Source organism: Haemorhous mexicanus, chromosome 20, assembly GCF_027477595.1.
Source record: "Haemorhous mexicanus isolate bHaeMex1 chromosome 20, bHaeMex1.pri, whole genome shotgun sequence".
Classification (NCBI taxonomy): Eukaryota; Metazoa; Chordata; class Aves; order Passeriformes; family Fringillidae; genus Haemorhous; species Haemorhous mexicanus.
The window spans coordinates 5,862,773-5,888,154 of NC_082360.1; the positions used below are offsets into that span (position 1 = coordinate 5,862,773).

The window sequence follows — 25,382 nt, forward strand, 5'->3', positions numbered from 1 at the left end:
CTGAAACTAGCAAAAAGGAGAAATTGCAAAACTGTGAGACAAATCAGTCAGAATGATAGCCTCACTCTGCAATCTGTTAAACCTGCCTTCTCTGAAGGCAGCCTGGAAAAGGGTTTATTCCAGTAATAACCTTCAGAGTGTGTTTCTTGCTCTTTCCCCTCAAACAGAAGCCTCAAAAACCTCCAGGAGATCTTATTCTGACTATTTATTTTCCCAACGAAAATCTTCAGGACAAATCTGATGCTCAAGCTTGATAGCAGAGGAATACAATTCCCAGAACACAACCCTGCAACGACAGCATGCTCTTTTGCTTGCCTCATTCCTGGCATTTTTGCACTGTGTGCTGTTTGACTCTAGTGCTGGTCCTCATCTCATTGTATGTGTTGGGCATTCCCTACATGGAAGGTGCACCCTGAAATCACTCCCCTGCTGCCTGCAAAAGCCAGACCCTGCTCTGTACAACCCCAGTGCTGTGGCCAGCTGGTTTGACATTGGCCAGAGCAGCGGGGGCACCTCAGCCCATATCTGGCACATGAATTAGCGACCTGACACGTGTCCATCCTGCTCAGCTGCAGCTTCTATGGACAGGACACTCAGCTTCTCTTCAGTCAGGTTATTTTAATTTCTGTGCCGTCTGGATATGGATTTAGGTGTCAAGTATTAGATCCTTCAGCTCAAAAGCGTGGACCATGTCTGTAGAAGTCTTGCAGCAAGTAGTGTCCTGTTGAAGTTGACAGCACCAATGGAAAAATGCTGCTCAGCCCCCAGAAATGACTGGCCAAATTGATGAGAGGGAGATTGTCCCCAAGAAGGGCCCCGGGTGGGAGCAGCCATGGTCTTGGGGCAGCTGCTGTCACCCCATCTCTTGTAATGGCTGTGAAAGCTGTCTCTGCTCACCATGATATTACTGCACTGTTCTCTCTCCTTTTCTCCTGTTCCATTGTTCCTGTTACTGCTGTTCTCCTTGAACGTTTCCACCCTTTTTTTCCCCTTTCTATTTTTTTTCCTCATTTTGTTTGTTGGGTTTGATATGCTGTCTTTTTTTTCTCTCTGTCTCTATCCCTTGCTTTTTTCCTCCTCTCTTTTTGGCTTGTGCTCTCTCTCTCTCTCTCTCTCTCTGTATGCTATACACCATCCTTCCTAGGAAAGGCACTTGTTTGATACCATATCACTGCTGATCCAGGAATCTCTGGAAGGAGAGCTGAAGCTGATGGACAACCTGTCAGGCTCTGTGTGCCATCATTATGCCCTCCCAGCTCCCGAATATTACAACTCTGAGAACCAGGTTAATATTCCGAATTTCCTGCAAAGTCTCCATCCAAACTCAATTTGACTGAGACCTTTAATAGCAAGTTAAAGTTCTTTATGTAATGCAGTCACAGGGATTTAGAAGCATAAGTCACTTTGGCTTTTTCTGTGGGAGTAGATGATGTTGTGTATCAATGCAAGAGGAAGAGAACATGCTTGGACTTTCCCTTGTCAACACAGTAAGAAGTTTTTCATTGGGATTTACAGTTCATGGGTGTTAGAGGGGAAAAGTGCAAAATTCCATCTCCATCCTTCAGAGGGGTTCTTATATTTGGCTTCCTACTCCTAAGCAGGGCTCCAGAGCAATGTTGGGGCATGTCTACAGAGCCTGAAGTGTGAGGTTTTCTCAGAGCAGAACCTGAGCTGCTGGGATGGATCAAATGATCTCTGTGTTCTGTGCCTACTTGTACTGCGTGAAAATCCAGTTTTGAAGGGTTTTCCTAAAGAGCCTTCTTGCAAATGGGTCACTGTAAACTAGATCCTCATCTCTGATCTAGTGAATTTAGGAGGAGAGGCAGCCCTTAATGATGCACGGAACTAACTGTGTGCTCCAGTGCTTCCTCAAGCAGACAGTGCTTGTTTAAAATTAGTCCATTTACTTCCTAGAATAAAATATCTATTTTTTAAAGTGCATTATTCTTTAGAGCAAATATTTTCCCTAAAAGACAGCAGTGACCATAGTAACAATTCAAGCCCACATTTTTTTTGCTGCGGTTGGAATTGGGCAAATTCCATATTTCTTGATCTCTTCCCACCCCACCCCCAACCCAAACCCCAGCTAAAAATAGCAGAAGTCTTCTTGTTAAATCAGTGTGCTTGTTTATGAGCTCACTGACACTCTAAATTACCCAACTTTAGATGGTTCATTAGAGGAAAGGAACAAGCTTAGGTAAAATGAAATCCTACTGCAGATCTTTATATAGCAGGATTACATGTCTCCCTCTGATTGCTCCATATTGCATCCTAGGGTCTATTAAGCTATAGGAAGTGGTTGTCTCTAATAATTGCCAGAGGAATACAGACAGTAGCTTTGGCAGGGAAGACAGAGGGTCAGTAGGAAACTCAGTGAGAGCTGGTTGAAAATTTTTTTGTCACAACATTTTTCACCAGAAAGTGCTGCTGCAGCAAAAAAATGGGTTTGTTTTGACATTTCTGTAATGAAAAAATATGGCATTCCAGTTTGCAATGGGTTTTTCTTTTAAAATTTAAGTTCCCCCACACCCCCCCCCCCCACCCCCTCCATCTATAATTAAAACTGGTCTAAATCAGTTAGGAGTTTCCAACAAAATGTTTTGATGGCTTCAAACTCAATTTTGGGTTTGGGAAGGCTGAAGTGGGGTGATATTTTGTTTACATTTTGGCTTTTCTGTTCACACCATTTGTAATGTTCTCAGGCAACTCACGAATTTAGAGCAGTGCTGGGACTTGCTGAAAGCAACCTGATTAACAGCAGCTCCCAGCAGGGCAGCTCCAGCAACCAGGAGCTGCTGGAGTCCACCATGCTCCTGCACAGCTTTTTCCTGGCTCTGGTTGGTGGGTCCCTCTTAGGGATTCCTGTCCTTAGGCCAGCAGCCTTCACAGTGATGCCTTTTAGGGGAGCCTCATATTAAATCAGGGGCTTCAAATCATCTCTCTTATCCATTGCCAGCAGATAAGTGTGCTAGAAGAGATATCAAAGCCTAGGTTAGATGAGAGGAGTCCGACCCTCTTACTTATCTCAGCTGAATTTTGAGCCTCTCCAGGCTCACTCATCGCTGGGTTTGTTCCATCCTGCGGCTGCCATTTCTAGGAGTGAGAAAACCCAGTCCTTCAACAACTTCAATGCAAGAGATCTGGGCCTCTCTGTTTGCTCTTGGAAGATTTATTGCTGCTGAAAGACTTTTCAAGCACAGAGGATGGCAAAAAAATGCACAGTGAGAAATGAAAAGGAAGCACCTGGGACTTGCCTAGAGCAAGCAGCCCCTGCGAGCGTGAGCTGGGTTTGGAGGTTACCTGGTGAAATGCCATTGCTGGTGTCATAAGAACTGTATCCAGGGAGGGGATTTGGGGAGAATTGAGCCTGCTGCTGGGTAGACACCCCCTCTTACAGTGACTGGCAGCAGACCTGCTGCTCTGGGGGACATGCCGCTGTCCTCTTTTCCCCCTCTTTTTCCTCCAAAATCTGAAGTGACATTTTCACATTTCTTACAAAAAGACCTCTGTGTTTAGGGAGAGAGCTTCATCAATTACTTGATAAGGCCATTCATAGATTGTTTGAATGTCTTCAGAGGGGATCCACTTGCGCAAGATACATGAAAACAGGGGTGCGGCTGTGTAGACCCAATTCCCAAGTCAGGATTTCTCAATGCCAGAGGAGACAGCTGTGGCCAGGCCTGAGGGGCATTTGGGGGCTAAAAAACACAGTTGGCTGTTTTAGTAGATCAGTTATTGGTGTCACTGGAGGCTCTACAGCCAGCCAAAATGAGCTGAAAGCACCAGGAAGGTGTTTGCTGACCAAAATAAAGTTTTAAGTTTCTCCCTGTGCCCTTTTATCTGTGAAGAAGTGAATTATGGTCCCACCTGCCTCTTGTAGGGGGAAGGAGGGATAGGGGGACGACCGGAGGGAAGTGGTCCCTGCAGCCTCCCTGCAGCACAGGGAAAGGCACATTCCATACCCCACCCGAAAATATGGTTTTGTTGTCAGGGAATCTTTGGAGACTCTTAACAAGTTAATCTTAGAAACCAGGATGGTTATTGGAGGGAACAACTTCAGAGAAATCAGATCTTGAAATCTCTTGTATTTGATCACAGCCAAGAGGATTAATTTCTCTATTATGAGAGCAGTGTTACTTTTGCTTCTTCATGTAGATGGAAGAACAGCAAAATACAATGTGTATTAGTACACACAGTGTACATTAGTGTATGGTTTTAAACCCCCTCCTGGATCCCTGGTAAGCACTAAAGTATGAATGTCCCACACCTTTTTTAATTTCTTCATTATATTTAATTTCTTTAATGTTCTGTCCTGCTAACAATGTGTATGATGTAGCTCTCCCACTGCAGGGATATTGCTTTAGTGTCTAGAAGTATTTAGACTATGATACTATTTTTTTTTTTTTAAATTTTCTTTTCCAAAAGATTTGTGTCCTGGTTTCTTATGTTTAATCATTTTTCCCTTTAGATCCCTCTAGCTGAGATGGAGGCTCTATCTCTGACGTCAGATATTCTCTCTGAAAAGTCCTGGTCCTTAGCTCTGACGGATGACTCTTTTCCTGATGACATTAACACACACTTACTTAATGCTCTGGAAAGCAATGTATATACACTGGTCACTGTGTAGTCTGATGTTTACAGGGTTCGAAATACTGCTCCCATCTCTCTGCACCTGCCTGATGGCATTTCCAGTTCCAGCCCCTTCCCAAATAGCACCAATCTCTTCCCTGAACAGAATGCTGTCCTTAATGCCATTAGGTCCTGGGTTTTGTCACCCTTGTCCACAATCTTGGCTCCTTGCAAGGAATGAGTGGTTGTTTCATTTTTTCTTTTAGTGTCTTATGTATAAACAATGTGTTCTTTACAAGTAAAATAAGTAGTAAAATAAAGAGGCTTTGGAAAGCATCATGGTTGAAATTTTTTCCCCATCTGAAACAAATCAGTGATTCTGCATGAAGAGACATCTGTGAGCTAATGACCCATGTCCTCTGCTGAAGGGTCAGCCCCAACAGTTTGATTTGGAATAGATTTTTTGTCATTATGAACACAGGCACCACAAGGCTTTTTGCATGACTGGTGCCAGACTGTTTCTTTTACCAATATCAAATGGGGATCTCTCCAAGATGATACTTGTTTTGCAAATTCTTTCTTGCAGCCACTATGCTGAAAAAAAAAATTAATTTGACTATTCAGTGGTTTTTTGACTGACATAACCAGTATTTTGAACCCTGCCCTCTCCATCTCCTCTTTGAAGCATTAGACGTTTTTAGCTGTGTAGCAGTCAAGTGCTTTTTTTCTGCTGTACAACAGACATAACTCCTTTCCCAAAATTTTAGATCATTCTTGTTTTCTTTGTTGTTGTTCATGTACCTACCTTTGGATGTTTGTGTTGTTCATAAATTTTCTGCCATATTAGTTGACTGTCATCCTAATTAGCACTTATTTGAGAAAAATCTCTTAAACCGTGACAATATTTCCCATCATGCTTCATGGCATCCTGTGCAAAAGACTTTGTAAACTCTGTTTTACTTCTTATACTCAGCTTTTTGTTTTAAAATTAGTATGGAGTGTTGGACAGGGGAGAAACCCTCCTAGTTTTGAATCAGATTAGACAACCTTGTTTGACAGCACTGCAGAGTCTCAAAGGTACAGCCAGGAAATATGTTTTTTCTCCCCTCTCCAAAAAAAAGCAAAAGTGTGTTAAACAAAGGGTTTTGTGAATTTTTATCCATACCAAAAAGTTTTTGGTCGCAACAGTTGCCCAAACCCCTGAAAAACTGCAAGTTTTCATTGAAATCTCCTTGAAATGCAATATTTTTACACTTCATTTAGATGTGGCTTTAGTTGAAAAATATTTGGATTGGGTTTTTTTTTTTTTGTTTGTTTGTTTGTTTGGTTTGGTTTTTGGTTTTGTATAGTTTTTGGGTTTGGGTTTTTTGGTGGTTTTTTTTTTGTGGGTTTTTTTTTTTTTTTTTTTTTTTTTTTTTTTTGTTCAAGGAAAACTTGGATTTGATTTTCAGTCAAGCCAAAACAACATGTTTTTCAAAAGTACCACAGAACCAAAAAGTCATGTGCTCCCCCTGCTCTGTAGTCTGACCTGGGAAGATCATTTTGCAGCCATTTTCAATGGTTTTCATGAATTTCACTCATGCAATTTCCCCCAAGATGATCCAAAAGTGGAAATAACCCATATTGGATCCAGTCGATGCACCTAAAGGTTCACTGAAGGTTGGATTTGGATGGGGTCTCAAATCCAAGTTCTCATGTTCAGATTCAAAAGAGTCTGAGTTTGAGATCTCAGGCTTCAGGCCACCTTTTCTGCTGTAAGCTCAGTAGTATGACAGCAAAACAGCATGAAGTGGGTAAAAGGGGAAGGCAGGGAGGGACAGAGAGGTTCCCAAATCCAAACTCTCAGCTTTACCAGCACAGATTTTGCTCTCCTTCCCCCAGCTATATCAGGAGATTGCAGTCTCTCTTATCTAGTCTGTGTCCAAGCTCTGTACAAATCAGCAGTTTCCCAAGGACTGAAACAAATGCTGTGTGGCAGTGCAGACCTGTTTTGTTCATTAAATTTGAAACAGTGATCTCCTTTTCTTTTTTCTCTTCCCCGTCTTTTCTTCTTTTTTTTCCATTTTTTTTTCCTTTTTTTTTCCTTTTGCAAATTCCTTTTTAATCTCATCCTGTTTCTTGTGCAAATAAATGCCATCGTGAAATTTTGTTTTTATGACTGAAGGATAAAATTGGGATCAAAAATCTGTGTTGATTCCAGAAAACCTGTAATGCAGAAAAAATTTTTCAGAAAATAAGATCTAAAGTTTTCCAAAAATGATCAGCCAAATACTGTACTAGACTGCAGTGGCACAAACTTATTCCTGTGTTTTTCACTTGAGACATTTTAACAATTAAATAATTGTTTCATTAGAAATACACTGGGAAGATGACTTTACTTCCATTTTTGCTAATACTCTCCAAGACAATAACACCCAAGAACATTTCTGGGATGGAGATATTTTGTTATGAAATCGGACCTGAATCCACTCAATATTGCCTCTGAGGCTGCCCATTCCAAAAGTCTCTTTGGCTGTAAAAATTCCATGGTCAACATACCTTGCTTGCATTAGATCCCTTCTAATTAGAGAATGGCTTTCACCCTGAAGCAGTAGGTTTAGATATCCTTTTCAATAAAATAGGTTTAGTTATTCATTATGTGAGAAGAAAATCCAATAAAATTGTGCTGTGAGCCAGAACAGAAAATATTTTTTATAAACTAGCTTTTGCATTTGGGTTGGAGTTCTTTTGTTTGTTTTTCTTTCTTTTATTGTTAAAAGAGGAAACTACTCACCTTTGCAAAAGCCTGTCTTGCTGATGAGGGCACCTAGAGAGGGTCAAAGTTCTGCCAAGCATGTGACCTTTGCTGACCTTGAGGCATGATGCCTTCTTTGCATATCTCTGAAATAGTCATGGTTTATTCCTACGTTGTGGCTTCCCGTTTCTGTGGTCCATTGTGTGAGAGTTTATTGACAACCCCAACAAAAGGGGATGACTCCCTGATAGATCCATTCGTGCACCCTGTGCATGCCCATCGTGCCATCCTGGTTGCAATGGTTGTCGCTCGCGTTTCTGGGTTCTTCTCCTCTTTTCCACCCTTCCACGCCTGCCTTCCTCACATATTTCTTCCCTTCAGGCTGATCTCCGCTCCAAGGACGACAGGCTGACCCTATCCCCCAGCAAGGACCTGCTAAGTGTGAGGAAGCCCTCGGTGGGACGCACCCACTCCTTGCCAAATGACAGCTACATGTTCCAGCCACCCTACTCCAGCCCCTGCCCTGCCTCCCTGGGCGACAGGAAACCGGCACATCACAAGTCCCAGTCAGGTACACCTCTCTCAGCTGGGACAAGAGTAGGATTTTCCAATAGAGCAAGAGTTGTGGTTTCCCAAGCTCTTCAGCAGGAAGGAGAAAATTGCCACTGGTTTCCAGTTGTGTGTTTAGACCTGTGGAATGGCTGTGAAAAGACCCTCCACAACTTGCAAAGACCCTCCACAATTTACAAAGCCCCGTTTAAGATAACTCCTTTCCTCAGAATTTTTTGACAATGTGACAGTGGCCTGGCTCAACACTGATTGTTTCTTTCCTGGTTCTCTAATGTTACAGTCCCTACAGCCTGGGCTCCATCTGTCCCACTGGGCCCCAGAGGAGAAATCCCAGTAGAGAAATACTTCCTCCTGTCTGTTTTTTGCAACAGTACCTGTTCAGAAGCTTTGTCTGGGAACATCTATGAAAGATGGGAAGAAGGTGTCTCTAAATGCCTGTAAAATGAACATAAATGTGCTGAATTGAGAGACATGTTGGTGTGAGATGAATGGGAAAATGAGAGAGTGTGGAATTGTTCTTCCCAGTGTGCATGGTTGGGATATACATCTTGGAGCTAAATTCAGAGATATTCTTAGGTACAGGGAGGGCTCTCCCTGCCTGCACCTCTGTCCCTGTGCTTGCAGTTGCCTCCCAGGGCTTGTCCCTGTGCCCCCAGTTCTTCTGCCTGCCAGCCCTGGGGCTGGGAAGTGTATGGAGCCACCTTTAATTTGTCTGTACATGCCATCATTTTAGAAATTTGTCACCAATAAGACAGGAAAGTTTTTACAAGCATTGCCATTTGAAAGCCTCTAAGCAGAACATAATTCCAGCAATGTTCAGAATGGTAGGAGATTTGAATAGATTAGAAATAAGATGTTGAAATTTGCATAGTAATAAGAATTTGGATGAATAGCTACTGTTGAACAGAAGCAAAAAAAATATGTGGGCACGAGGAAGGAAGATGAATCTGGTGTTGTGAGAAATCTCTGCCACAATACACAATTTTCAAGATCAAAAGTGGTGTCTTGAAGAACCTGCTTGCACATAATGCAAATGGTGCAGCTAAAATTCCATTGAAAGCAATAGCAAATCTCCCATTACCTTCAATTGAGCTAGAATTTATGGGTTTCTGTAACAATCAAGAAATTCCTGACCACATGAAAGAATCATGTTTGCTGCAGAGGGAATTTCCAGTGCTTCATTGTTGACCTTTAATTGGGATGTATTTGCACTGTATTGAACAAAAACTACATCTGCAAGGGACTGGGTAATTTGTGAGTCCCTTCTTTTTCAACATTTCACTTCCCAGTTTCAGTTTGGGGAACCTGAATAACCCTATCTGACAGCCCTGGCTTTCTGGGGACAGGCATTGCACCTTGAAAATCCACAAGAACAACTGAGGTGTAGCAGAAATACTTTGGAGAGGTAAAGCTGATGTCTTATAACCACAATAAGCAATTAAACTTTTTGTGTTTTTCTCCTGCTGGTGACATTCCAATGATCTTAAGAAGGCCAGAGTGCTGGGAGGTGTGTAAGGTACCCAAATTCTGACGTATCACTGTCCTCTTCCACCTAGAATGTCACTGCTTTTCAGAGTGGGGGAAGTCAGTACCACCTGTTTACAATTTGTAATATTATGGAGTGCAGTGAAGACAGCAAGAGGTGCCAGGCACCTCTAATAAATCACCACAACCAAGCCATAATATTTCAAGCTGAGAAGGTTTTGTTGTCAGAAATACTGGCGCTTGCAGGAGGCATTAGTTTGAATACTCCTTGGTAATGGGGCTGTTGCTCCGGGAAAGATTCCAGGACAAATGAGATTCTCTGGGATGCAGTCCAGATTAAATGAATTGTTTTGAAAAACATTGAGCCTGTGTGTGAGGAGAGCACACAGAGTTTCAAACCTTTTAGAAGTAGTAGCCAGCAACCATGAAGGGTCAGGAAGAGGCTGGAGAGTATGTGTTTCCTTCTTCTGGGAGGCTTTGCAAAACCAGCCTTGAGAGCTGCCAGGTGCTGTTCCCTTTCACTTCATTTCCAGTGTGTGCATGCTGGTTTGGAGATCCCAGAAGTTGGTCTCCATGCTGGTTCAGGCATGGGGACACCTTCTAGAGCCTTTCAAAGTCAGATATTTGCAGAGCTCAGAAGTGAGGCTGCCTGCGTAGTTATTGGCCCAAAAGCAGAGATGCAGGTATTGCCAGTTCAGATGAACTTGTAGTTCCTTTTCTTCTGTTCTCAACAGGAGCTAATCCCTGTTGCATCAGGGGAAAATGCCAAGAAAAATTAAATAACAGACAATACTGGAGTAATTTATTAGTAGATGGGAGGTTTTTTCCCAGTTCTGGAGAGCCAGTTGCTGAATTCAGTGGTTTCACTGTGCCTGTCTGATCCAAGGTGCAGCAGAGCAGTTTTCCCTGGGAGATCACTGAGGTTGGGATGCAACCCTTGGATTAACACATCCCATTCCTGCCTCTTCTTCCCCTTGCAAGGTTCAAAGGCATCGGTGCAGTCGCAGCCAGCAGACACCAGCTCTCTCCTGCAAATCCCAAAGGATCATTTCCACCATGTAAGAGCTCATGACCATTTGGTGGGGGAGAACAAGCCCCAGGTCTCCCAGCAGGCACACTCTCCTTCTGCTGAAAGGATGCTCCGCAGACAGGTAAGCAGAGTTATGATCATAAACCTGCTGGGCTTTTATAGTGATGCATTTCCTGGTTAACCATGCTTCAAATTCAAGGAGGGATTCACAGAGAAACCTCCAGAGAACTGTAATTCTCCTACAGAAATAACAAAATGGTTGGTGGTTTTTGATCTGAAAGCCATCCAGGAGTCTCCAAAGAACGTGCATGATGAGTATCATGTCCTTTGGCAACATGCCTAAATGTTCTCCACATTGTTAGTGCTTTACTTTTTTTAAATCTTCTTCATAAATGCAGCCAAATGCTCCTCAGGGGCTCATTGGGGTTGAGGAACTCATTCTTAACTGCTGTGATTTTTTTGGTGTTTGAAAGGACACAAGGATTGCAGGCTCCATCCCAGGCCACCCCTCCTCTGACTCCTCTAGTCATAGAAATTGGTTATCTCATACGCAAAACCATCATAAGATGCATACTGGTTTTACAGTAAGAATTGAAAATTAAAATATTTTTTCATCAACTGTGAGCTTTTAAAAAGTTTGACTTTATGACCAGCAGAACATGTTTTATTTTGCAGCCAGTTTTATCTCTGGTTTTTGCCTGGCATTGATTCAATCAAAGATCCAAGGGATCTAATCAAAGATTCCAGTCTGGTTGATTGGAAGCATAAGTTTGGACTTATCTTTTTTTAGTAAAATACTTAAACTTGTGCTTCACTCTCACATTTTTAAGCAGATTTCAATGATTGTGCAGCTGGACCAGGACCAGGAGCACATCTGATTCAAAAACTCTGCTTTATTCAGTATTTCCCTGCCTGATTTTACATACACAAAGGGGATCAGTTCTATTTTTCAAAAGGAATTTCTTTCCCGTATAATAATATTCCCATTTCTTTAATCTTTTAATCAACATTAACAAATTAGACAGTTGATTCATTAAGCTCTAAAAATGGATGTGAAGTACCAAGGTTAACAATTACATTAGTCTGTAATACTAAATTGACATAGGAAATTCCTTGCATGTATTCATTTGCATGGGGTTGGCCAGCTATCCCAATCACCACTAATGGGGAAACTAATTGATGTCATGATTCCAGTTCATAACCACTCTCTCTTGCTTTCTAATGAATAACAGACCCATCCTTTTGAAGTGATCTAGCCAGAATGAATTGCCATGGTAGCCATCTTCTCCGGTCTAATTTTGTTCACGTCTTTGATGAGAAAAAAGCAGACCTTTTTATATGTTTAAGTCAATTTATTGCCCTCCTTTCCTCCCTCTCCCTGCTCATGCAGTGACATGAACATGCTCGTGGAGTGACAGGTCAGAGAGCAAAGAGTTTTGTGGCAGTGAGCAGATACAGTCCATGGGCAAACCCATGAGGGGTTACCTTGGGCAGACTCCTAAGCAGCAAGGAGCTCCCAATCTGGCTAATGGGAGCAGTGAGGTTGTTCTGGTGATATTGCTATTACTGTTAATTGCAGTCTAGATGACCAGACACTGGGAAACTTGGTCCTTTAAAAGGCAAAATTCCCTTTACACCACAGCACTTCTGCTTGCTCAAGTGCTCTCTACTTGACTCCTTTTTATTGCTACCACTAGCATCTCAGTAGCACATCAAATAGCCCAAACTGGCAAAGCAGTTTGGTTTTCAGTACCCGTTTATCCTTGTCTTTACATATACTGCATGCAATTCTGATTTGGCTTTTTTTTCCTTTTTTCTTTTTCCTTTTCCTTTTCCTTCCCCTTCCCCTTCCCCTTCCCCTTCCCTTCCCTTCCCCTCATGCCCTCTCCTCTTCTGAATCCATAATAGATAAACCTTGTTCATCACATACCTGGTCCTTGCACTTTCCCTGAGCATTAAAACCTGTGTGTTTAACCTCCCTTTCCCTCCAGAGTGCTGGAGAGCAAGCACAGCCCCCACAGTAACGTCCAGTTTAGACTCCGGAATGTTTGACAATTAGCAATGCACTTGCAGAGGAAGATGAGTGGATCGGATGCTTTGGGAAAACATTCGTGCTGAGGATTGTGCTCCTTGGCAGTGCATGGCACAAAGGCTTTTCTCCAGAGGAATTCTACCTGAAATTAAACCTATATTGATTTTGTAATTCCAGGACTCTGTATCAAAGGTGTAGCCCACACCAAGGTGTGGCTGCTACAGGTGTACACCCCTCTGAGATGGCAGAGGGTCTTTTTATTTTTCAAACAAACCATTAAAACCAGTAAAACATTTGTACTGTTACTACTAACAACAACCACAGATGCCTGTATCATAGAGAAAGAAAGAGCTGGTGGTGACTAATACTGTCGTGGTGTGCAACACAGGTTGGTGTGCAAGCAAAAGTAATGACAACAATTACTTTTTGCTTCTGTATTCAACTTCCATGTGGTCTCTGTCTCTTTTCAGGATATGAACATGATTTCTGCTCCCAAATACTCATTAAAACTACTGGTGCTGAGGAGACCTGAATAACTTCACTCCTGACTGATTAGTTGCCAGCATTATGCTGTGACATTTTAACTAGAAAGGATTCACCAGCACTGGATGAAATTGTTTGCCATATTAAAAATTCTCTGAGCCATCCCCATTGACAAAGGGAGCACAATGTGCAGATGCTGCAGTAGACAATGGTTTCTGTGTTTCTGTGCAGACATGGACACACTGCAGCTGATGAGGGCTTTTCTGGATAGAGATCATTTGGCTCAAATGATCCTTGTGGAACAATATTTATATAAACTGTATGATCATTTTGGGGTGATTTGTCACAAAAATATTCCTTAGCATGAGGAATTTTATCATTTCATCTCCTTAGAGTTTTCTAAAGGACTGGTACCAGGTGTACATATTTCTTTCAAATTTCCCTGTGATGGTTTTTATCTTTAAGATCATTTAAAAGTTTTCTCAAATGGATACTCTGCCTTTAAGGGCCAGTTAATGTTGCTGATTTATAAAGCCTTTTGACAAGGCCTTTTGACAAGTGAAAAGGCAAAGCCTTCAAAACATGCCCAAGGTTCCCTCTGCCAGCGGGCACTGATGCTGAGTAAGGTAGGAAGCCTGAACTTAAGCATCAGAATGAATTGAAATAATTATGGATTATTATTAGTCCAGCTTTGGACTCCAGTGTTTCCAGCTCCTGCCATAAGATGGTGCAGTGTTGTGGCTCCAGCCTAGGGACCAAAGCCAGGGACAGGCTGTTGCTGTGATGCTGGCTAACAGAAAAGTTGCTCTGGTGTTGCTGGCTCTCAGGATCCTATCCAGGCCCTCAGCATCTGAGGGCTAGAGAAGGGAATACACAGGCTCACTTGCACATCTTTCTCTCCTGCTCACACCTGTCCTACTGAAATTATCGAGGGCTTTGCTGGAGCACTTTATCATTTGCATAACAAGAACATGAGTAAGTTTGAGTGAGGGCATTCTAGTTTTGCAGCCCTCCATCCTTAGAGGAGAAAGCTAAAGGTCAACCATTTAGGAAGAATGAAGGGCTGTAACACAGGGACAAACCCACAGATCCCTGACAATGGCAACTAGTAGAACCCACAACACAGGTTGCTATAGGAGTCAATGGTCTGTGCTCAGAGATCGCAGCAGAGCTGAGTGCCTGGTAAATGCTGTGCCTTGCCTGTACTAACCTTTGTTTGGTCTGTCTCTCTCACCTGGCAACTCCTCTCCTCCCCAACCCCTCTGCGCTCTGATACAGATGGCTATAAGGAATGACTCTCTGGATAGCAAGGAGAATCTCCACACTGAGGTGAGTGAACTCTCTGACCCAAATGTTCCCACTGTGCCCAAGGAGGAGTCACCAGTGGCTCTGATGCCCTCAGAAGTGAATGAGTTGGCTGCCTGGAGTCGGGTGAGCGTCCATACGCAGCAGCATTCCCACAATCAGTATAATATTTCAAAGCAGGCACCAGCATCCTGTGCTTGTGCAGACTCGTATCAGGAGACCCCTGAAGATTCAGTGGACCAAGAAGTATCTGAAATAAACAGCTCCTCCGAGCCTTTCACTTCAGAAACTTGCACAGCCTTGAGTGCCTGTTCGGAGGGTCAGCCTCTCACACCTAAGAGAAACGTGGGCAATACCGGCAACGTGATACTGAAGGACCTGAAGAAATATCACAGTGTAGACACCCAGGGTCTGCTAAAAAAACCACCCTCTTGGTTAGATGATCAAAGGAGACATTCAATAGAGATTTGTTCCATGGAAAACAGCCCTCAGCACCATTCCACGTCCAGCTCCTCTGGCTTTATAAGTCAGGTGGTCAGTGAAATGGAATGCTTGCAAGGTACACGGCAGAAGAAGAAACTGAGCCCTCCTTGTATATCTATAGATCCACCTGATGGTCAGAGCTTGGTACCTAGGGGACCCCACAGCATCGCACCTGCCAGTGGAGACGTTTGCTTGAGGAGGCGTGCTCCATCTTGTGAGTCCAAGGATTCGGTGGATATAGGGGATTCACTGCTTCCAGACACTATGTCAACATCTCCTACCCCAAAGAAAGACTTGTTGACACTTCCTAGCTTTTCCTTTGATCAAACAGAATTGGACCCCTGAGTTACTTTTCTGTTGGTGCCAAATGTCTTCTTCCTTTCATGTAATAGAAAAAAAAATTAAAAACTCTGTACTCCAAAATGGCCCTGGGTAACAAATTTCCAAAGAAAGACTGAAGAACCAGCTGGTTAAAAGAGTGGTTAACCTATATCACGCTTACTTAAGCATATGTTCTGCTTAGGTAAAAGCAATACAATGTGCAGAATCTATATGTATATTATATTTTATTAAATTAATTGAATCTAGTATCACGGGACGTAGTACATTTTGTGACTAAAGACTCATTGAATTTTCTTCTATTTTATGTATCTTGGAATATTTCTGAGATAAAGTTGGTTTTTATGAATATTTTAACCTAAAAAGTATATATTTAATCCCTTCTCTTTTTTTTTTTTTGTTTTGTTTTGTTTTGTTTTGTTTGGGTTTCATTTTGTTTCGCAAAGCACAAAATGTAGCCAATTAGTGCATTACAGAGGAAATGTATCCCACAGTCAGCAGTAAATAAGGATTATTTAATGTAATATATTTTTCCCCTTGAACTTCAATGATATTCTGGGAAAACAATTGTTTGTGTGATACAGAAATGCAGTTGCAATTTTTAAACAAAATATTCCAATCTTGCATAAAATTGACATTCAGAGTATGAAAGCAAGTGCTCAGACACAGGAAGATCCAACATGCTGATGTCAGAAGATGATGAAGGCAGAGCCATTTAGCAGTACAAGATATTGAATTATGAGAGGATCATAGAGGATGTTATAGATCATCCACTGGCAACTCACAAAATCATGTCAATGGTTGATTTCCATGCATTCCCAGGAAACAGACAACAGAGGCCTGTGGTTACGTCCGAGATGTTTTTGCAGTGTCTCCAAAATGGACTTTTTATTTTGCTGAGTTTTACACCTCCCTCATCCCTCTGTTTCCAGCAGAGCTCCTCCTCTCTGCACTCTGTGGAAAGGAGAGTGAGATCATGTTTAGGACTTGCAGTGGGTGAAATCAGGGCAGACGTGGCACAACAATGGGTTTAAGCACATGCCTAAAGTTAAGCTCTTGCCTAGAATGCCTGGAGGTTGATCATATTAAAGTAATTCTTGACAATTAAAATCATATGCTCATGTTCTACTGAATCAAGGCACTTCGGCAAGTTATTTTACAGAAAGTCTGCAGGTACTGAAATGACTGCTGATTTTCAGTAAAATAGCCAGGTATTTTGCTATCGCTGCTAGAGTTAATTTACATGACCCCAACTGCAATTTTATTTCCAATCTATCAATAGCCTTAAGCAGCAACATGATGATACAAAGTGAATAAATGCAGAATTCATGTCCTTACTTTATAACATCAATCATCTCAAAAATTACCTGTTTACTCCTGTGCTAGCATCCTCTGCCAAAAGCAATCTGTAAAACTGTACAGCACAGCCTGAAAACCACTCGAGGTTGGCCCCATTCAACACCTCATGACTGATGGAAGTCAGACATTAACCCCACTCTACTTCCATGAAATCACATTAAGATATAAGCTAAATTAGACTGCAGGCATGCTTTGAAGTGTGCCAATAGTCACAGGCTTGAAACCAAGTCCACAGATCATGCCAGCACAGGCAGGAGGAGGATTTGTGCTAATTCTCTCAGTCAGGAGTTTGTAACTTTTTGAGAACTACCAATCTTTGAAAATCACTACAACATGCTGATGTACAGCCTTTTATCCATTCAGAAATTAGGCTCTTTCCACCATGTGTATCTGCATTAGTTTGGAGCGTACACACAAGGAGAAGATGCTGTTCATACCCCACAGCCTATGTGAGGTCCTAAGCCCCTTTATTTTCACTTGAGGATGTTTACTCCATAAACAATCCCTACTGATTTCCATGTCCAGGAGAAATGTAAGGGCTTTCAGCAGGAAGTCAGGCAATCAGTGTATTTGAAGTAGGAGGATTAACATTCTGTACTATTTAGTGCAGTCAGATTAATTCTTGGCTGGGACATTTTTCCCCTCTTCACCACAGGCCCATACAGAGCCCGCTCTCTTTGATATGCCAGCCCAAATCCAGAGTTAAGCCTGTCTAGAGCAATGATTTCAAACAAACCTTTCATCAGTTCTTCCCCCAGATCATATTTAAGGAAATAATAAAATTACAGTGCATTAAGCCTGAGAAATATTCTTATTCCCTTTTTGGTTTTACACCCATAATGAGTCCTAGCTTTTCCTTTTACATGTGCTAAATAGTTTGAGAAACTAGCTAGGCCACTATAATTGCCATCCCTCGTACCTCAGTGATTAGGATTGTGTTCACATAGCTGGAATGATACTACTTTTCAGATCCTTCTTACAAAAAACTCACTGAACATTTCATGGCAAAAACAAATCATGGCACAAAACAGTGATGTGACGTCAATCCAAATACTCAATTCCAAATGTAACAGAAAGCCTAAAAGCTCTTCTATTTTAATGCTTGGGATTTTGCCTACTGACAAGGTTTGTGGAAGTAACAAAAAAGTTTACATTATACATGAATATTCAGTAAAGACTAGCCAATAAAAGATACTCTATGATGATGCTTTCAGGAAAAGAAATACATGTAAAATAGATTGTTTTCTAAACCAGATAAGTTTTTTCTAGATGCCCTTTTGAAAGACAAATACAAATGTACTGCAGCGCGTGCAATAATTCTCAAATAATTTTAAATACCTTTGGAGGGTTTTATAGAATTTGACTTTTTTAAACAAAATGTACAAAATCCACAGGAATTCTGTAGAATGGTTATGTTGATAGAATTTTTTATATTTTTGTAGAAATCTATAGAGAAATTGTTAAAAGTCTGTGCAGCATCTTGGCAACAGAAGCAGCTCTTATCTTCGAGTTTCTTTTCACAAACCTGGAGCCAGGCCTGCTCTGTTACAACACGTAGAGCGTAGTTTCATAGCCTGCATCCAGGTTGTGTTGGGGAGTCAGCAGCTAAGCTGAAGTTCCACGATATTGCAGTGCTATTACTGTCCAAGAACTGTACCCACATAAAACACACCCCTCCCCCCACCCAAAGCTCAGCCCCTGTCCATGGTGAAGTAGTTGCATGGCTCTCCAGCTCATTCAAGCACACCAGCACTTTACTACTGTGGATTTACTGTATGCAGATGCGAGGAGGATATTTTGTAATTGCCAGTCTGATACAATGGGGGAAAAGAGACTGCAGATATGTCTGGAAAAACGTAAATTCTGTTCTTGCAGCCCCTCGCACATAGAAGTGATTTTTCAAAACTTGGTTAGAGGTTTGTACTGTAGATATTTTAGAGAAGGACAAAGAATGCTGTTTGTGACTTCTGTGGATTGCACTTAGCACTAGGTGTATTCAAGGAGAAAATAAAAAATGAGAAAAAAAAAAGCATTACCACTGTAAATTAGGCTATGCCCAGTCTCCCCTTTTCTGCCTCTTTGGCTATAATAACCCATGTACACTATTACACAAGGTGAGTAGAGTAGGTGCAGTACCATAGCAATGTCCATAACAACCTAGTATATATGACAGAACTTTGTAATTAATAGTTAATATATTGTTATACTGTATCAGGTATATAGGCCAGAACAAGGTGTTTTGGTCAGGGCAACAAAAGGTGGTACTCATGGGGAAGATTTGATTTGGATTTGAAAATTGGAAAAAGGATAAAAAGGATAGGAATTTTTTTTTAAGAAAAAAAATAGAAAAAAGTGTAAATCTTTACAACTGACAAAAACAAATGTGTCCTATTAAAAGCTTTTGAAAAGAAAAACAACAGTGCATTTCCCTTTTTTGGTTGTTGTTGCTGATGATAATCTGTATCACTCCAGGCAGTCAAGTCTTTGGTCATGTTTTAATTGTGAACAGTTGGAGAAGGTATCAATAGCAGCAGCGGCCAGGAGGCTGGAAGGAAGACTGGGAAATGATGGCCTTTGTGGAGCAGTTTAATGTGTCTGCAAGCAAATCTGGCCCTGGACACTACCCAGGGTGTGCAAAGTGACCAGCAAGATGATCGGCTGTGCCCTTGTGGATCCCTCTGCCCTGGCAGGAACAGCCCTGCACAAGGCTTGAGGATGTCGGGACTGCAGCAGAGAGAGCTGCAGTAAATAGGGAGAAAAGACTGAGGACAAGGGACAGATCTGGTTTGTCTGTGAAGAGGAAGATGCTGGACTTTTCCACTCATTCACATCTTAGGGATTTCCAGCCTGAAATCCAGCAGCGTCTCCTGCTGTCATTTAACTCCTTGCAAAGCAGGAGTTGGTGGGCATGGCACTGCCTGGGGGCTGAAGGGCATCAGGGGCTCAGAGCTCAGGTACTGCTCAGGTATCAACAGAAACATTTCATAGAATGGTTTGAGTTGGGAGGGACCTTAAAGCTTATCCAGTCCCACCCCCTGCCATGGGCAATGATATCTCCCACTATCCCAGGCTGCTCCAAGCCCTCTCTAACCTAGCCTTGGACACTTCCAGGGATGGGGCAGACGCAGCTTCTCTGGGTAACCTGTGTCAGGTCCTCCCCACCCTCATAAAGAAGAATTTCTCCCTACTCTCTAACCTAAACCTGCCTTCCTTCTGTTTGAAGCCGTTCCCGCTTTTGTCCTGATGTTACAGGACCTTGTTAAAAGGCTCTTCAGGGGTTTTTAGTGAATGACCTGTGTAGCTCCTAACATGAAATCTCCTCTCCCCTGGGGAGCAGCCACTGGGGAACAGGAAGGAACCAGACACTGAGCACTCTGCAGCCCTGCTCCTCGCTGCCTAGAATGATCTGATTTCTCTGCAGCAGGAGAGACCCTAAACTGAAATCCAGACCAGTTTTGCTGTCTAGACAATGTTTTGATAAAGTAATCTCTCCGTAGAAAACAGCAGGAACCATTCTAGTCCTTAAACAGAGGGAAAATGTAGATCTGTTCAAAATCCCGTGCAAATCCACTCCAGGTGAGCTCTGTGATATGTCTGTGCTGTCCAGGCTGCAGGGCCAACCACACCAGGCTGGAACCACTGAAATGCCTTCCCAGCCCTCTGGTCCTGGAGGATCCACAGGGCATTAAGGTATGCTGGGATGAGCCAAGGAAGCAGAGCCTCTTACAGACTCAAGCACTTCACACCCCTCTCTGCTCTCAGGTGAGTTCAGTTCCTTATGGGCAACAAGAAATCACTCCTTTTCCAACATCGGGGTTCAGAGGAGCTTGCGAGAGGGCTTGTTTCTCTTCTTTGTTTTGTGAGTGTTGCTGTATGAAACTCTCCTGCTGCGTTTTGCTGTGGTTTTTCAAAGGCTCCAACCCAGGCTGGCTGCTTATGGGTGTGCTCTCAATTTCCTGAGCTTGGGCATGGCACTTTGTTATTCCATTTCTTGAGTAATTGGGATGACACATGAAACGAGGTTGCTTTCTATGTAATGGTAACTATGACTAAAGAAGCAGCAGTTTGAACTTAATTTATTTCTTGGTTCAGACAGGTGACCATGTCCTGCTTCAGCAGAGCAGTGTCCCACTGTGTGCACACCACATCCCTCACCCAGAGCTCTGCTAAGCCCTTCAAGATGAGAAATAGGAAAGGCTTGTTTGTACCTTCTGTATTTCAGGCGTTCCAGAGATACAAACTGAGACACAGAAACATGCCTAAAATGTGATCTGCACTAGAATCCCCCCAAAATAAAGCAGGAAAAAACAATTTAAAGAGATGGCTCTCCTTATCACCACCAGCATCATGTAAGGGACCCGCTGTGACCAGCTGACAGAAGTGAGGATCCTGCCGATCAAAGAGTTAAGGCCAGGGAAGTTCTGGGGGAACCAAACCCCACTGCCCGGGGGGGGCGAGCGCCCAATGTCGGCGATGTCCCCCAGGCACGGCGGCAGCGGCCGGCGCGCTCCAAGTGCGGCGTTTTGCTCCCACCTAGTGGGCGTAGGGCGAGGGGTCGGGCGAGTTGCCCCCCTTACCGGGGCTGGGACTGTCTGTTACCGGGGAGAAGGCTCAGCAGGACCTTCTGCCGCCGGTCAGGTGCTGTGTTCCTGGCTCGATGTTGCAGAAATAGCGCAGGATCGGTATGTCTGTGTTTGGCATCACAGAACCGTTCAGGTTGGAAAAGCCCTCTAACATCACTGACTTAACCTGACACTGTCAATGCCACCACTAAACCATGTCCCCAGGTGCCACATCTACTTGTTTTTCGGAAGCCTCCAGGGATGGTGACAACACCACTTCTCCTGTTCCAGTGCCTTAGCACCCTTTCAGTGATGATATCTTACATAAGATCTAATCGAAACCTCCCTGGCACAAGTTGAGGCCATCTCCTCATTCTTTTGCTTGTTACCAGGAGAAGGACCCCAACCAGGCTACACCCTCCTGTCAGGGAGCTGGAGAGAGTGATCCCAGAATTTGAGGCGTGGCCTCACCAGCACTCTGTACAGGGGTATAGTCACTGCCATGATTCTGCTGGCCACTCTATTGCTCACACAATAGATAGGCTCAGATTTTACCTTCTTGGCCAAATAGTTTCTTATTCTGAGGAGATTTTCAGTCACTGAATTTATAAAAATGCCAATTATGGGAAGAGGAGAGGAAGGATTTCTCTCACTGTGGCAGAGTCCCATGTGCTTGGCACTGTGCAAACTGCTCAAAGCCACCATGCCCCTTGCATCCATCAGCACTGCTGCTCCCTGGCTGCTTGTGCAAAACCTAGGGAAACAACGACCCATGCTGGGGCTCTCTGGCTTCTCAGAGGCTGTGGCAGCACCCGAGAAGTATGCTTGTCCCTTTACATCCTTTTAAACACATGTTCAACACAGTGCAGGGTCCCCTGCGGGGCTGTGCACTCACAGCAGCTCCGATCCATCCACAGCCTGTGAGCTCTAGAGGGCTGTTTAACCTCTGCTCGGCCCAGGGTGGGAGGAGGGGGAGGATCGATCCAGCCCTGAGCCATCGCACAGCTCTTGGGGTTTGGCCGGGCTCGGGTGAGTGCCTGTCACTAGATGGCAATGCCACGAAGTGGGAAGTCCCGCCGGCACATTTCTGAGCACGAGCTCAGGCTGCACATGAGGTCTCTGAAACTTGCAGTTTCTGTTTGCTTTGGTGCGGTCATCAGCGAAAGCCTCGCTGTCATTTTCACGACTGAGGGATCTTAAGTTGGATCTTAAGTTGGTTTTCATATGTTGTATTCAATGCTTAGTTACATTTAAAACACACTATTTATAATCCTGCAGCATCCTCTGGTGTTTTCCATTGCTGCTTGAGTCCCTGGATGCCATTATTGGCAAGTTTTCAGAGGTCATGAATAGATTATCTTTCCATATCTATTAAATACTTTAAATAATGCAGCCAGAGACCCCAACAGCTCCAGCTGGGAACTGGAAAGGATGGTTAAACCACTTCATTGCTTACTGTGCTAACAGTTATTTTGTGGAAACAGAAAGAAGAATACAGCTGTTCTAGGGAAAACCAGGAAGAAGTAAGCATAGGAGTCATTCTACAAAGAATATGAAGTGGATAGCATATGCCATGCTGGCACCTGCAAAGGCAGCACGGAACTGCACTGCCACATGCCACCAGCTCAGTGTGGCTAAGGGCTGGTGACAACTCCATGTTTGTTCAAACAAAACAGGACCATCTGTTTGCATTTATCCAACCACTGTGTGCCCATTTTTTGGTGAAATCCCGAACAGCTTCAGCCCATTAAAAGTAGGAGGAGTTTGTGGGGTGGCCAAGTTGGCAGGGGAGAGGATAAGCTGTGACAATTGTGTCAAGGGCTAAAGTAGGATAGTTTGAGCCTGAGCTCCAGAAGGCCCAAGTGCTGTTTGTCTGTGGCTGTTTGTCCATCATTCTGAGCTCCACCTGCAGCCAAGCCATTCACAGGCCAGGATGTGTTACACCTGCCATGGCTTCTGCCAACCTCTAAAGGCACCTGAAAGCATGTCTGTGGGATTATCTAGCAGGTGAGAGAGATGCCCAGAGCATTTGGAGTTCAGCTACTCACAGCTGGAGCAGCTCCAGGATCATTTAGGGGTGATCTTGGCAGTACTCAGCATGTCTAAATTCTCCTGCTCATTGCTCTCAGTATGAAGTGCAGGAGCACTCATGGAATGGGGCAGGTTGGTATTACACACAGTGTCCTGGAGGAGTCATACAAACACCATTTTCTCCTTTCACAAAGACTTGATGAATTATGTGGACCCCACCTCACCCTGCAGTATGAATGGCCTTATAGTGCAGCTACAGGCCAAATGGAGTGTGGACCCAAGTTCCCTGTGCTGGCTTCCCAGGGAACTGCCACCTCTGTACTTCCAGTCAGGGAATCTTGCCTTCCACTCCTACAAAGCCATGTAGCCAATATGTGCCCAAAAGCAGTGGAGTGAGTAAAAACTGGGGCTGCAAATTCCCAGCCCACTACCTCATCTGTTTTATCATGGGATTTCTAAACTGCTCATTGCATGTTCCAGAAATGAGGAAATTAAATCCTTTCTTACAAGAAGGGAGATGCACATATTTGCAACAGCATTGAGAAGAAGAAAGGCCAAATCTGCTGCTACTCCTTCAATGTTAACTTTAAGCAGAGTTTGTTACAAGTTCCCATCTTATGTCTGTTAAAACAAGGTGTCTCCCGCTTTTTTATGAATTAAATGTATAGGGCCTTGCTGTAAATGCACCCTCTTTGGCAGGCATTTTTTTTCTTACCATCTGTAAAATGTGACACCTCTGTGGGTCTTGGAAAGGAAGCTGAGCCTCTGCTGTTCCAAGCAGAGAAAGAAGGTGATATTTATAGTCAACTACCCCTAAAACTGTGACTTTCAGAGCTGCACATGCTCAAGACATCCCCAGCCGTCAACTCTGAATGTACTTCTTTATACAGATCTCTTCAGGAGCTGACCACACTTCATCCTGCTGGTAATGCTTTGAGAATTGGCATGAGGTGTGACACGGAAAGCAGCCTGCCTCATACCTGGCACTGTGCTTACGCAAACAGCTTCTCCCTCATGTTACCTCCTGTCCTGCCCCAGTCAATCTCTCCAGTTGATATCCAGGTGCTCCTGAATGGCCTGGGTGTGCCTGGAGGTGCTTCCTGATTGCTCTGGCTTTACCCGCTCAAGGTGTTAGTAGGTGAAAAGTCCCTTACTGTGCATCTGGCATGAAAAAGAAGATTCAAATGCATTATTGCTGAATGGATCCAGATCAGATCTTGCACTCCCAAGAAAGAGAATAAATGTCCGGTTAGAGGCGGTGAGTTCATGACTCCCTGACATTTGCACCAAAGGTGCCATTTCATTTTCCTGCAGGGCCAGCCTGCATTTGAGAGAACATCACAGGAGTAATGACACGTTCTAGGTACCTCCATCTCCATTCCCACCATTAAAAGGAAGCAGGACCAAAGTGAGCTGCCCATGATAGTGCTTCAGGCTCTGCTTTGCACCAGTGTCAGCAGAATCCTTTACCATGGCCCTTCCCAGGAGCTTTTAAGCTTCCCCCTCCATCTTGTCTGTCTGAGAAATAATATTTCCTTAATTTCTGCCCTTGATTTTTCCCTCTCTGCTTGTCTGCTTTGCCAGACAGCGCATGGAAGTCAGCACAAAGCCAGTGCAAGTCACAGTGTCTACTGTGAGGTCCAGACTGCCCGATGGATCCCCACAAGCTCAGGAGGAATGCAAGAGGAGCCAGCACCCCAGGTGGCCCCTACTCATCACTACCATCCCTCTTTAATGGCACTAACTGCTACTGACAGCAGAAGCTGCCCACCATTAATTAGGAATATGAAACAAGTGGCAGCATTATTTACTGCTCCTCATTTAGAGTCTTGTAAGACCAAGGGAAATACCCTAATTCAGGACCCTCCTCTATGGACATGGTAGAAAAACTATGAGGTTCAACAGGACCACCAAAGTCAATAATTTAATAAGGAATTAATTCACATGTCAATTGGACTGTGCTGCTCATTGATAGAGTAAACCTCTCCCTTCCTGTACACACAGCCTACAGCAGCTGTTTGTGAGGTGCCTCTGTACCTGAGACATCTCATAATATCAGAGGTGATCCTAATTTTGAGCACATCCTCAAACTGCACCCAATCCTGCTCCCTGGTGCAAGAAACCCAGTGGAGCATGTCCATGTGTCAGGAGACATTGAATTCTCAGCACTTCTTTCAGAGCAGCCTCTCTCAGAGATTGTTGTAGGAGAGGAGAATTAAAGAACCATAAAGGAGTAACTCCCAGCTATTTCTGAGTTTTCTTACAACTTTTATTGCAGTGCAATTCCACTGAATAAAAGTTTTGCATTAAGACTTGCAAGGCTAACCCACTGTGTCCTCAGAAGATCTCATTCACTCACCTAGGTCTTCTCTAGTGTTTCCTCCAGAGGGTTGCAATGTG

General features: G+C 43.5%; 1 protein-coding gene across 3 annotated transcripts in view; it reads left to right on the forward strand.

Annotated features, from left to right (window-relative positions):
* CACNA1G (calcium voltage-gated channel subunit alpha1 G) overlaps positions 1-18,809 on the forward strand; it is a 148,625-nt gene extending 129,816 nt beyond the window's left edge. For 2 of the 3 annotated variants that reach the window (XM_059864660.1, XM_059864661.1), the window contains exons 33-35: positions 7,685-7,874; positions 10,340-10,509; positions 14,182-18,809. In XM_059864660.1, the coding sequence (XP_059720643.1) occupies positions 7,685-7,874; positions 10,340-10,509; positions 14,182-15,036 (1,215 nt within the window). In that variant the 3' untranslated portion in view covers positions 15,037-18,809. Of the gene's footprint in view, positions 1-1,144; positions 1,286-7,684; positions 7,875-10,339; positions 10,510-14,181 lie in introns of all 3 variants that reach the window. The other variant, XM_059864663.1, reaches the window with a different exon arrangement.
* The last annotated feature ends 6,573 nt before the right edge of the window (positions 18,810-25,382 follow it).